The sequence below is a fragment of the Littorina saxatilis genome, linkage group LG16 (assembly GCF_037325665.1).
Source record: "Littorina saxatilis isolate snail1 linkage group LG16, US_GU_Lsax_2.0, whole genome shotgun sequence".
Classification (NCBI taxonomy): Eukaryota; Metazoa; Mollusca; class Gastropoda; order Littorinimorpha; family Littorinidae; genus Littorina; species Littorina saxatilis.
In genome coordinates, this window is record NC_090260.1 from 39,447,160 (window position 1) to 39,459,659 (window position 12,500).

Below are 12,500 nucleotides of genomic sequence, written 5' to 3' on the forward strand. Positions count from 1 at the left end.
TTAAAGTAACTATTTTCAAAGCTTCTCGCTTACCTTGGAATAGTGTCAAGCAGCTTATGTTGTGTCCAGATCAGCCATCAGATCTTCACACTCAGCCTGCACTTGCTGAAAACTGGACATGCCTGTATCTCAATCAAGCTGTTGTTGCGGAGACAACGGAACCATGCTCAAGTCAGGTCCAACTGAAATAAAAGCATATTGTTAGCTGATAAATGATTTGATTAAGCAAAACCATGCAGTATTTTTTTAATAAAATATTTTGTATACCCCGCTAATGCAAAAATAATGTACTTATTTACTATTAGCATTAATTTTAGCTGGTCATTCAAACCAGAGCTTGTTCTAGAACTCCACAAGAACAACCATGGCAGTTGGCAATGGCACTGGCAGAATACAGATCAAAACAATATTAGTATTAGCCTCACCAAGGGTTGACTTCCCATCAAAATGAATGACGGACTGAATCAAACTTCAGAGACATTACAATTTTTCACAACGATTTTTTCAGCAAACAGCCATGTTTACCTGTACAAATGTATCAGTGATATCACTATGAGTATGACAGTATGACAGTGTGGTAAGCTTAGCGACGATTCGTTCAGTATAGTCTTTCTATGTAAGTAGTGGTCCAGTGAACGATACCTTCCGCCTGTGGTTCGAGACAGAGATTAAGTTGAAACTTAATTCGAGAAGCCAAACACTGACGAATACTTACGTATTTTGAGCAAAACCCACGCACGTCGACCACAAGTTGATGTCTGCTGGAGTACGTAATCATAACGTAGAGGACAACAGTTTCACTTGGCTGGCTTCGGTTATTCCCACCTGTATCTGTTCCTTGCTGTTCTCCAAGAGACACCATGGTGCAGCAAGCTGAAGGGTGTCCTGTCGTATTTCCTCGAAGTTGTAGTAGGCAACCAGGTCAGGAGCAGGAGGTGGGGGGCGACTGACCTGCAGCAGAATTCAAATCAATTCTAAAGTCAAGTCACTATGACATATCTTTATTGTTATCGCCACACGACGGGCGCTGTGGCGGGGTGGTAAGATGTCGGTCTCGTAATCGGAAGGTCGAGGGTTCGAATCCCGGCCGCGGCCGCCAGGTGGGTTAAGAGTGGAGATTTTTCCGATCTCCCAGGTCAACTTGTGTGCAGACCTGCTAGGGACTTATCCCCTTTCGTGTGTACACGCAACCACAAGACCAAGTGCGCACGGAAAAGATCCTGTAAGTGTAATCCATGTCAGAGTTCGGTGGGTTATGGAAACACGAAAATACCCAGCATGCTTCCTCCGAAAGCGGCGTGTGGCTGCCTAAATGGCGGGGTAAAAACGGTCATACACGTAAAAACACGAGTGTACATGGGAGTTTCAGCCCACGAACGCAGAAGAAGAAGTTATCGCCACACCAACCCTAAATTTTTCCTACCATACTGTATTTGTTATCCGAGAGAGAAAAATTCCATGTTGCAGACTCAACTGGAAAAATTCCCTTCTCCATCATCTAGTGGACAGAGCTCACATGATTTCAAACAAATCTTTTTTTAAAGTCACATACTTTGTGCGACAGTGTTAGTTTACTGTAACTGTAATTTATAAATAGCAAATTTAAAAATATCACTTATAAATCAGATAATCAGCTAAATGCCTGGCAGATGACCCTCATTCAAAGTGAGTCGTGGCTAAACCATGAAACTAGAAAAACAGGTTATACCACAATATAAATCTGACAGCGGACAAAAACTGAGAAAACACCCAGTATACATGTACCGGTACTCACAAAAGAGTTACAAGTAGCATATTATCACTATCAGTATCACTAATAGCATACTATACTGGGCAAATAACAGCAATTTTTACTCACTGGGGGTTTCCTGGCTGGAGTCTTTGGTGTTTCTACTGACTTCTGTAGCACATGGTTGGTTGGCAAACTTCCTGGAATGAGTGCTCGCTTGCCTGTAGGCCCAGCAAAAAAACATGCAAAGAAAATGTTCAAAATGCTGAGTCGAAATTATAAGTTAAATTAACTAAACAGACCTATACATTTAGATCTATTGAAATAGAAACAAGAATTAGTAAAACACACTACTGCAAATCTGTCAAGAATGAACAAGACTGACTCAGTGACCGAGTAAAACAACAAAAGAAATCTAAGTTCTAACCCAGAAGTTTACCAGAATATATTCAAAAACACATTATCACAAGAACAAAGAGTGGTTTTTTTCCCCATTACCTAATAATTATAGCTCAGAATTACGCCTTTGTCAATGTATGATTCAGAATACGATTGTGTTATTTTTTGTCTGCGAGCTGTAAAAGTACTATAGTTACTACTACTACTAGTACTAAGCCTCATACTGATTGATTGATTGATTGATACTAGCTAGAACTTCGTCACTTGAAGCATTACAAGCAAAACAACACAGCACAGACAATCAGATGAAAGCTTATTTTCGCTATATTACTAGTTTTTTACGTACCGTATTTGAAGCATGTTTCTTTGAAATGTCGGGAACATATCCTCGCATTCTTCGGGTTGAAAAGCTTGTCAGCACGGTTGATTTTGTGGATAAGAGCAGCTCTCCATTCGGCATCCGCTTTTCCGTTTGGTATACCATGGAAAGTTATAAGCGTTGAAGATCTTAGTGAGCTCACGCTGCATCCAGGCATACAACAATTTGCACCGGGCATCTTGAAATCATGGTTCACTTCTCTGGCATCATCGAAAAATGGCGAAACGGAAGTGACATTTTTCGGAATGCAGCTTTCTTCCGGTTGTCAGCACTTACCGCGAGCGCAGCGAGTTGGCGATTGATCCAGTCAATACACAACTATGCGCCGGCATAGACCACTGATCTAACAAGAAAAATGTTCATTCAAAATGAACAGCGTCGATGCAATGTCCACCAAAGATTTATTTTGGGAAGTGTTAAAGGTTAGGGTCAAAAGTTAATGAATTGCATGCTGTGCTGGATATATAAATTGTTTATTTGAGTCAATGCTTGCTATGAAAAAAAAGAACGTTTTAATTAAAAAATAGAGCTTGTTTGAAACAGGTAGTTGATATTGTAATATCTGTACGTGGGAATGTGGTGAAAAAGAGTGCTAAAAGTAGTAAGTCAGTCTCAGATCCATTTAAAATATTTATTGCAGAAAAACAAAATACAAATTACAAACAAGTCGCGTAAGGCGAAAATACAACATTTAGTCAAGTAGCTGTCGAACTCACAGAATGAAACTGAACGCAATGCAACGCAGCAAGACCGTATAGTTGTACTCGTAGTCCACCGCTCTCGGGATATGCAGTGAAATTGACAAGAAGAGCTGGGTAGTAGTTGCGCTGGGAAGGATAGCACGCTTTTCTGTACCTCTCTTCGTTTTAACTTTCTGAGCGTGTTTTTAATCCAAACATATCATATCTATATGTTTTTGGAATCAGGAACCGACAAGGAATAAGATGAAAGTGTTTTTAAATTGATTTGGAAAATTGAATTTTGATAATAATTTTTATATATTTAATTTTCAGAGCTTGTTTTTAATCCAAATATAACATATGTATATGTTTTTGGAATCAGCAAATGATGGAGAATAAGATAAACGTAAATTTGGATCGTTTTAGAAATAAATTTTTTTTTTTACAATTTTAAGATTTTTAATGAGCAAACTCATCAATTAATTTTTAAGCCTCCAAGCTGAATTGCAATACCAAAGTCCGGGCTTTGTCGAAGATTACTTGACCAAAATTTCAACCAATTTGGTTGAAAAATGAGTGCGTGACTGTGCCGTCTCAACTTTCACGAACAGCCGGATATGACGTCATCAAAGACATTTATAAACAAAATGAAAAAAACGTTCGGGGATATCATACCCAGGAACTCTCATGTCAAATTTCATAAAGATCGGTCCAGTAGTTTGGTCTGAATCGCTCTACACGCACGCACACACGCACGCACACACGCACACACATACACCACGACCCTCGTTTCGATTCCCCCTCGATGTTAAAACATTTAGTCAAAACTTGACTAAATGTAACAAGTCGCGTAAGGCGAAAATACAACATTTAGTCAAGTAGCTGTCGAACTCACAGAATAAAACTGAACGCAATGCCATTTTTCAGCAAGACCGTATACTCGTAGCATCGTCAGTCCACCGCTCGTGGCAAAGGCAGTGGAATTGACAAGAAGAGCGGGGTAGTAGTTGCGCTAAGAAGGATAGCACGCTTTTCTGTACCTCTCTTTGTTTTAACTGTCTGAGCGTGTTTTTAATCGAAACATATCATATCTATATGTTTTTGGAATCAGGAACCGACAAGGAATAAGATGAAAGTGTTTTTAAATTAATTTCGACAATTTAATTTTGATAATAATTTTTATATATTTAATTTTCAGAGCTTGTTTTTAATCCAAATATAACATATTTATATGTTTTTGGAATCAGAAAATGATGGAGAATAAGATGAACGTAAATTTGGATCGTTTTATAAATTTTTATTTTTTTTTTACAATTTTCCGATTTTTCATGACCAAAGTCATCAATTAATTTTTAAGCCACCAAGCTGAAATGCAATACCGAAGTCCGGGCTTCGTCGAAGAATACTTGACCAAAATTTCAACCAAATTGGTTGAAAAATGAGGGCGTGACCGTGCCGCCTCAACTTTCACGAAAAGCCGGATATGACGTCATCAAAGACATTTATCAAAAAAATGAAACAAAACTTGACTAAATATAAAAAACGTTCGGGGATATCAATCCCAGGAACTCTCATGTAAAATTTCATAAAGATTGGTCCAGTAGTTTGGTCTGAATCGCTCTACACACACACACGCACAGACAGACAGACAGACAGACAGACAGACACACGCACACACACATACACCACGACCCTTGTCTCGATACCCCCTCTATGTTAAAACATTTAGTCAAAACTTGACTAAATGTAAAAAACACAGAACCATTACCAGGTGTCATAGGAATGTTTGAAAACAATAGTTTTAATTTTACACTGTAAATACAGGAATCAGAATTAAACACCTCAAATTGGCACATGCATAATGAATCACCTGGAATTGCAACAGGGAGATACTGAAGTAATTGGAAACAAACATCTGAAATTGACAGAGAAACAATTGAAAATATAGTACCAGTTGACATGAGCGTACAATATTTTAATGGAAGTGCAATTTTAGCACGAAGCATCCGCAGGAGGATGCACTAACAATTACATAGTGCCACAAAATGTGTACGGACATTTCACAACCGTGCATTATTAGCACAGAACACATACATGGGGGCGCACAAAACATTATTGTGACAATAATTTACACGAAACATTTCACATAAGTACATTTTTATGCATGGTGCATCTACTACAGGAGGGTGCTCCAACAATGATGCATAGTGCCAACATTTAGCGCAAACTTTTCACAACAGTGCATTATTACCACAAAGCGCATACAGCGATTATATAGTAGCAAGTTGCACTAAACATTTGAACAAAATGCATTTTGTTCAAATGTTAACAGCACAGCACCAAGTTTTGCATAAGTGCACAACAGCACTGACTATTTCACAAAAGTGCATAACAGCTGTGACAATTTTACAAAAGTGCATTGACCATTTCAGGCAGATGGCTAACATGCAGATTTCGCTTTTGTCTGTCTTTCTTTGAAAAGTAGGCATGTTCAAGATCGATGAAGTCATGAGCAATTGGGTTAGATGACAGAAAAGATTCAAAAACGTCAGATTCAGTTAGATGACAGAAAAGATTCAAAAACGTCAGATTCAGTGTTTTGGGCACTGTTGAACAGGAACATTCTCTCCTGTTCAACAAATGTGGGTTCAATTCAAAAGCAACATTGTCACAGATAGGCTAGTGTTACATTTCTGTAAAGTTTCAAAAACATCTTCCATGTGTTGGTTACTGTTGAATAGAGGCATATTTTCCTGTTCAAAAAATTCTGACACAAATTTTCATAGTTGTGGGTTAAGGTTCGATCTATACCGTCATTCAAACGAGTCGTAGAACCGTCATTGTGACGATTGTCACAGATAGTGTTACATTTCTGTTTTACATTCAAACGAGTCGTAGATCAGCCATATCCTTGCCTCTGATCCATGTGTGTGAGGGGAAGTACGTAGCCAAAGGGTCAGTTCTGTTCAAGAGGCAATGATCTGGTGACAGAGGAACAATATTTCCGTCTGAAGCTCTTCCCGGTTTCTGGAACCATTTTGAAGAGCAGTTATGCTGGTTTTGAGTCGGAGAGAATCACGACTCTTGTTGGAGGTCGAGGGGGGGTCATTGATATAGTGGCATGCTCTTAAGATAACGTAGCCAGCATTTCTGCAGTGAAAATGGACACATCCTTGTTGAGTTTAATTTTTTTTAAACTTATTTTGAGGTCAGGAATGACAAAAGCACAGTCAGCTTGGTCATCATTTTTTTGGAGCCGTCAGTAAATATTTGTAGGTGATCTTTGTTATTGTTTGAGATTATTTCTTTTACTATTGATGAGACAAGTACAGGGTTATCTTTTTTTGTTACACCCAGATCATGATCAGGGATGATAATGGGGGATTCCATGAACCAAAATGGGAAGGGGTGAATGGGAATGTGGGCCATCCTACCTGGGTTTACCCCCACTTTCTTGAAATATCGGTTGAACATATAGTCTGCTAGTGGGATCGTTGCTTCGTGTATTTTGGGTGTTTTTCTTTTTATATTTAGTCAAGTTTTGACTAAATATTTTAACATCGAGGGGGAATCGAAACGAGGGTCGTGGTGTATGTGTGTCTGTCTGTCTGTGCGTGTGTGTGTGTAGAGCGATTCAGACCAAACTACTGGACCGATCTTTATGAAATTTGACATGAGAGTTCCTGGGTATGAAATCCCCAGAAGTTTTTTTCATGTTTTTGATAAATGTCTTTGATGACGTCATATCCGGCTGTTCGTGAAAGTTGAGGCGGCAGTGTCACGCTCTCATTTTTCAACCAAATTGGTTGAAATTTTTGTCAAGTAATTTTTGACGAAGCCCGGACTTCAGTATTGCATTTCAGTTTGGTGGCTTAAAAATTAATTAATGACTTTGGTCATTAAAAATCTGAAAATTGTTAAAAATATTTTTTTATAAAACGATCCAAATTTACGTTCATCTTATTTTCCATAATTTTCTGATTCCAAAAACATATAAATATGTTATATTTGGATTAAAAACAAGCTCTGAAAATTAAATATATAAAAATTATTATCAAAATTAAATTGTCGAAATCAATTTAAAAACACTTTCATCTTATTCCTTGTCAGTTCCTGATTCCAAAAACATATAGATATGATATGTTTGGATTAAAAACACGCTCAGAAAGTTAAAACAAAGAGAGGTACAGAAAAGCGTGCTATCCTTCTTAGCGCAACTACTACCCCGCTCTTCTTGTCAATTTCACTGCCTTTGCCATGAGCGGTGGACTGACGATGCTACGAGTATACGGTCTTGCTGAAAAATGGCATTGCGTTCAGTTTCATTCTGTGAGTTCGACAGCTACTTGACTAAATGTTGTATTTTCGCCTTACGCGACTTGTTAGGTTTTGGTAAGAGGCCGAGGTTATTGTGTCGAACTCAGCAGTGAGCTCTTCGTTCACAGCATTGTCAAAAGTACTTGCTCTTGATACTTACTGGGCCGACTTTAGTCTTCTTTCTTCATCGAGGGGCAGCCAGTCAGCCTCTTGATACACTAGTTTGTTTATGGAGTCTTTTGGGAGATCAAAGATGAGTTAGAGTGCAGCCATTTCGGCTCTTAGGCACAATAATAGTAAAGAAGGGGAAGGAAAACGAAAGAGAGGGTAAAAACCACGCACTTCTTTACTCAAACTTCATAAAACCGACTGTAAAACTAACACCGGCTATTCTCCTTTCTCAATCATTATCAAAATCGATCCTAAAACAAAACAAGTCGCGTAAGGCGAAAATACAACATTTAGTCAAGCTGTCGAACTCACAGAATGAAACTGAACGCAATGCAATTTTTCAGCAAGACCGTATACTCGTAGCATCGTCAGTCCACCGCTCGTGGCAAAGGCAGTGGAATTGACAAGAAGAGCGGGGTAGTAGTTGCGCTGAGAAGAATGGCACGCTTTTCTGTACCTCTCTTCGTTTTAACTTTCTGAGCGTGTTTTTAATCCAAACATATCATATCTATATGTTTTTGGAATCAGGAACCGACAAGGAATAAGATGAAAGTGTTTTTAAATTGATTTCGAAAACTGAATTTTGATAAAAAATAAAAAAAATTATTTATGGCAGGTTTCACAGTATTGTGTTCAGCAATTTACTATTTACACACTCAAATTCTACAAAATAAATGTTGGCACACAATTCAAAGGACATGTTTTTCCAACAAAGTGAGTTTGTTACAACTAAAAACAGTAATTTTTTTTATAGTCCTGGTCCTTATTTATATCTAAAAACCAGGCGCAAAGCGGCATACCCTGAAAACGCTAAAAAGCAATACGGTCATCCTATGCATGCATATAGCTCATATAGCCAAAACCGTTGAAGATAGAAAGACATTTATTGAACAAAAAATATGCAACACATCATTCTTAACAAGTTTTGTTCTTGTATGTATATCAAAATATTGATCTTCAAATGAATGGTTTGAAAAAATACGACTTCCGGCAGACCTAGACCGTTTTGAAGGAAAAAACCGTGTTTTTTTTCAAACCATTCCATGGCCATCAATATTTTCATATACATGTAAGAACAAAACGTGTTAAGACTGGTGTTGTGCATCTAGTTTGTTCAATAAATGTCTTTCTATCTTCAATGGTTTTGGCTAGATGAGGTAACAAGAGAAGGATATGGGCATTGGAATTACGTCAACATTTCGAGCATTGTCACAGATGAAAAATTATCTGCAGGGTGCTCCTGATTAACAAACCGAGCAAAACTGAAAATTATTGAAGAGAAGACATGTCTGAACAGTTTATAAAGAGACAAGTTTGCAATCATTTGTAAACACCATTATTGTATGGAGGAGTAACTGTTCCCCTACCCCCTAAGAAGGTATTTCTGTCCGTCAACCACGTGAGCGATCGCCACAAATCGAGGCATCACTCGCATTTCAGTTTGGACACACCGGCTGATTGCAAATGCACAGTACGTGTTTCGACACTGAAACGTGACGATTGAGCGTCAAAATAGTTTCTTAAAACAGTCGAAAATGGAGTTAAATGTGACTTCAACACTCAGTGGCGATCGCTAGAGTAGCGATTGTTACTAGACGGACACTAGAAAACCTCAGAAAATGTAATTACTTTGCGATTTTTTTAACTGAAAAACTGTTGCGGTCTTTTTCTGTCGAGCACGAGCGTCAACGTAAAACAACGTGAGGTCACTTCCTCCCCAAACGGTTAGTTTTTGAATGAAAAGAAAAAAGTGGCGATCGTTACATTGTTTAGACGGACTGGATCGCAACTTTGAAACTCGGGTCACCGTGCGTCGATCAAGGGCAAATTGACCTCGGCAACATTATAACTCACTTCAAGGGTGCACAAACTTGTATTTACAGTATACAAAATTAGGTAAACTTGTGTTTTTGTCCTGTGAAATCACAATTAGTTTCGATGCTCTTGATATCGCTATGCGGACGGACAGATCCGAATCCCCATACATTTTTTTTGCGGAGCTAGTATAAGTTAGAATTTGTGTTATGGATATCGATTGTTGTTGAAAAACAATCATTTCAATGTGTTCTGGCACTCTCAACCACCACAGCATTGATACTTGTGCATGTATGTGTTGGAATTTAGTTCTTTGTTTAGTGATGCTGTGGCAAAAGTAAATTCATCCGTCCGTATTTTGACGATCGCCACCATTCACACGCGCATAAATAAACACATTATCAAAAATTTCAACTTTTATTTTCAAAAAAGTATTTAAACAACAACTAGTTTGCATGTTAATACAACAAATACAGCAGATTCTCACAGATATGGATTTAAAAGACTAAGCAAATCTGAGACTATCAAAATGGCCTAATACCATGAAACCTGCCTTATTTGTTTTTGGAATCAGAAAATGATGAAGAATAAGATGAACGTACATTTGGATCGTTTTATACATTTTTTTTCTACAATTTTTAGATTTTTAATGACCAAAGTCATTAATTAATTTTTAAGCCACCAAGCTGAAATGCAATACCGAGGTCCGGCCTTTGTCGAAGATTGCTTGGCCAAAATTTCAATCAATTTGATTGAAAAATGAGGGTGTGACAGTGTCGCCTCAACTTTTACAAAAAGCCGGATATGACGTCATCAAAGGTATTTTTTTAAAAAGAGAAAAAATATATTCGGGGATATCATTCCCAGGAACGCTCATGTAAAATTTCATAAAGATCGGTCTGGTAGTTTGGTCTGAATCGCTCTACACACACACACACACACACACACACGCACACACACACACACACACACACACATACACCACGACACTCGTCTCGATTCCCCCGGCTCTATGTTAAAACATTTAGTCAAAACTTGACTAAATGTAAAGAGACATTATGTATTGCATCTAAACACGAGGTGAGTAAAACATTATCAAAAAAGGTAGAGCAAGAGAAATCCCAAAACTCAAATTCTAGTCAATTCAGTTTGTACTGTACGTACTACAAGTTGATAAAGTTGCAAGTCCAATCAGTAGCCACCATCTCGGACGGATGTTTCGGGGAGGGGGTTGGGGGGGGGGGGGAGGGAAGTAGAACAAAGGCCTATGTGTGGTCAGCAACACATGGGAAAACGATTAACTCGGCTAGGGCCCCAAGCAAAAGTGTTGCATGGCAATACAGAAGGAAACTACGATCTGGTTCCACTAAAATTGTGAGCTTAGAACTGACCTACTTTCTCTGCTCAACGCACGGGCATTCGGGCAATGCATAGCCTACTCTCCTGTACACCTGACAAGGCTCATATAGAGAAAATAAGAGATACCCCCCAAAAATGTATATGCACTGCATTTTTTTTTACATTTATAAACTGATGATCAGTGTGTGTATGTGTGTGTTCAGTTGTGTGTGCGTGTGTGTGTGTGTATGTGTGTGTGTGTCAGTTCAAGGGGTGTGTGTGTGTGTCACTGTGTGCCCGTGTGTGTGTGTGTATGTGTGACGGTCAGTCAGTGTCAGTCACAGTGTGTGTGTGTGTGTGTGCATGTGTGTGTGCCGTGTGCAGTGACGGTGTGAATGTGTGTGCGTGTATGTGTGTGTGTGCGTGTATGTGTGTGTGTGTGTGTGTGTGTGTGTGTGACCGTGCTGAGAGAGAAACTAGAGAGAGAGAGGGAGCCGATAATCGTCTGATTCTGCAGACTCGCCGAGAGGCGGCCGGGGTTCGGCACCAGGCTGATTAAAACGCAGAATAATCCATCAAAACAACACTCTAACATCAAGTTTTAGAAACCAGAAAAACTTATCGTAACTCCATAGGTTTTGTGGTGTTTTGCGCACTGCTGAAACGCGTTTAACACGACGTGAATCGCCGTGCGTTAACGTAGCGAAAACGTCCAAAACGCAGACACCAAAACTCGATGTTTTACCGTGTTTTGGACCCCGCTAAAATCCCAGGGATTTTATTGCGTTACGGCAGTTTTTCTAACTTGATGTGAATCGCACAGGTATAATGCCACAAAATTCAGTTGATTAACTTCATGTTTCATGTTATATGCCACGTTATAGTGCCAAAACGTGACTTTTCGCCCAGTGTGTCCCTTAGACCCACAACCAGTCTATCTCGTACCTGGTCTTCTGTGTCCTTGTATTCACAGTGTGCTACGAGCGATCAAAGACACCGGTAGAATTCCTCTACAGTTTCCCCTTGCTTCTGTTTCCTTTCTTGAAACGTTGTCCTTTCGTGAATTATGTTCTTTTTCACTGTGAAGTATGCGTCCAACTCTTGAATGAGAGTTTCAAAGTCCTGTGCCTGTTCTTCGTCTCCCTCTTCTGTAGTACTGACTGGAAGAGCCTGAAAAACCTTCTCGGACTCTGGCCCCATCACGTAGAGGAGCGTGTCCCTCTGAACTGCAACTGTTTCGGATGAAAGTTTAGAAGCGCTGCGAAACCTTTTGAATTCTTGACTCCACGCGGGCCATTCCGCCGCCCTGAAGCTGAACTGTTTTGGGGGTCGAGACGTAGCATGGTTTGTTTTCAGTTCGTCTTTACTTCTGACACCATGTATGTGTGTTCACTCATACGAATATGCGACACTACACTTGTAGGGAGTTCAGTTGTTTAATTGAACTCTAAGCAGACATAGATCAACATGAGTCTGGCAGTTACAAGATGGCGACAAGTTACTTATCACGTGACGTTACTTTTGCGCCAACAACCTGATTGGTAGATATTTTTAGCAGTAAAGAAATGACATCATTTCTAAACATATGTGTCAAGAAATGTGTAAACTTAATCAACATAAATAGTTTGATCTTTTTATCCACCTCAATCGAATAACACACACACACAAATGA

General features: G+C 39.1%; 2 protein-coding genes across 4 annotated transcripts in view; both read right to left on the bottom strand.

Annotated features, from left to right (window-relative positions):
- LOC138951045 (uncharacterized) overlaps positions 1 to 12,500 on the bottom strand; it is a 511,167-nt gene that overhangs the window by 269,373 nt on the left and 229,294 nt on the right. The gene's annotated exons all lie outside the window — the stretch shown is intronic.
- LOC138950107 (uncharacterized) lies at positions 48 to 2,759 on the bottom strand. 3 transcript variants are annotated; one of them, XR_011450502.1, is made up of 4 exons: positions 2,475 to 2,759; positions 1,859 to 1,929; positions 716 to 951; positions 48 to 182 (listed from the first exon to the last, which is right to left on the bottom strand). XR_011450502.1 is itself a non-coding variant. In XM_070321865.1 (3 exons), exons 1-3 carry the CDS (start codon positions 2,683 to 2,685, stop codon positions 775 to 777), a joined length of 480 nt encoding a protein of 159 aa, XP_070177966.1. In that variant the 5' UTR covers positions 2,686 to 2,757; the 3' UTR covers positions 607 to 774. The 3 variants fall into 3 exon arrangements, 1 of the variants encoding a protein (XP_070177966.1); XR_011450500.1 differs by having other exon boundaries at positions 1,859 to 1,950; positions 2,475 to 2,757; XM_070321865.1 differs by lacking the exon at positions 48 to 182 and having other exon boundaries at positions 607 to 951; positions 1,859 to 1,950; positions 2,475 to 2,757.

Coding starts and splice junctions, on each gene's coding strand:
- LOC138950107 (XM_070321865.1), bottom strand. CDS start 2,685: ATGCCCGGTGCAAATTGTTGTATGCCTGGATGCAGCGTGAGCTCACTA. Junction 1,951..2,474: donor AGAAACATGCTTCAAATACG/GTACGTAAAAAA, acceptor CTGGGCCTACAG/GCAAGCGAGCACTCATTCCA. Junction 952..1,858: donor CTCCAGCCAGGAAACCCCCA/GTGAGTAAAAAT, acceptor ATTCTGCTGCAG/GTCAGTCGCCCCCCACCTCC.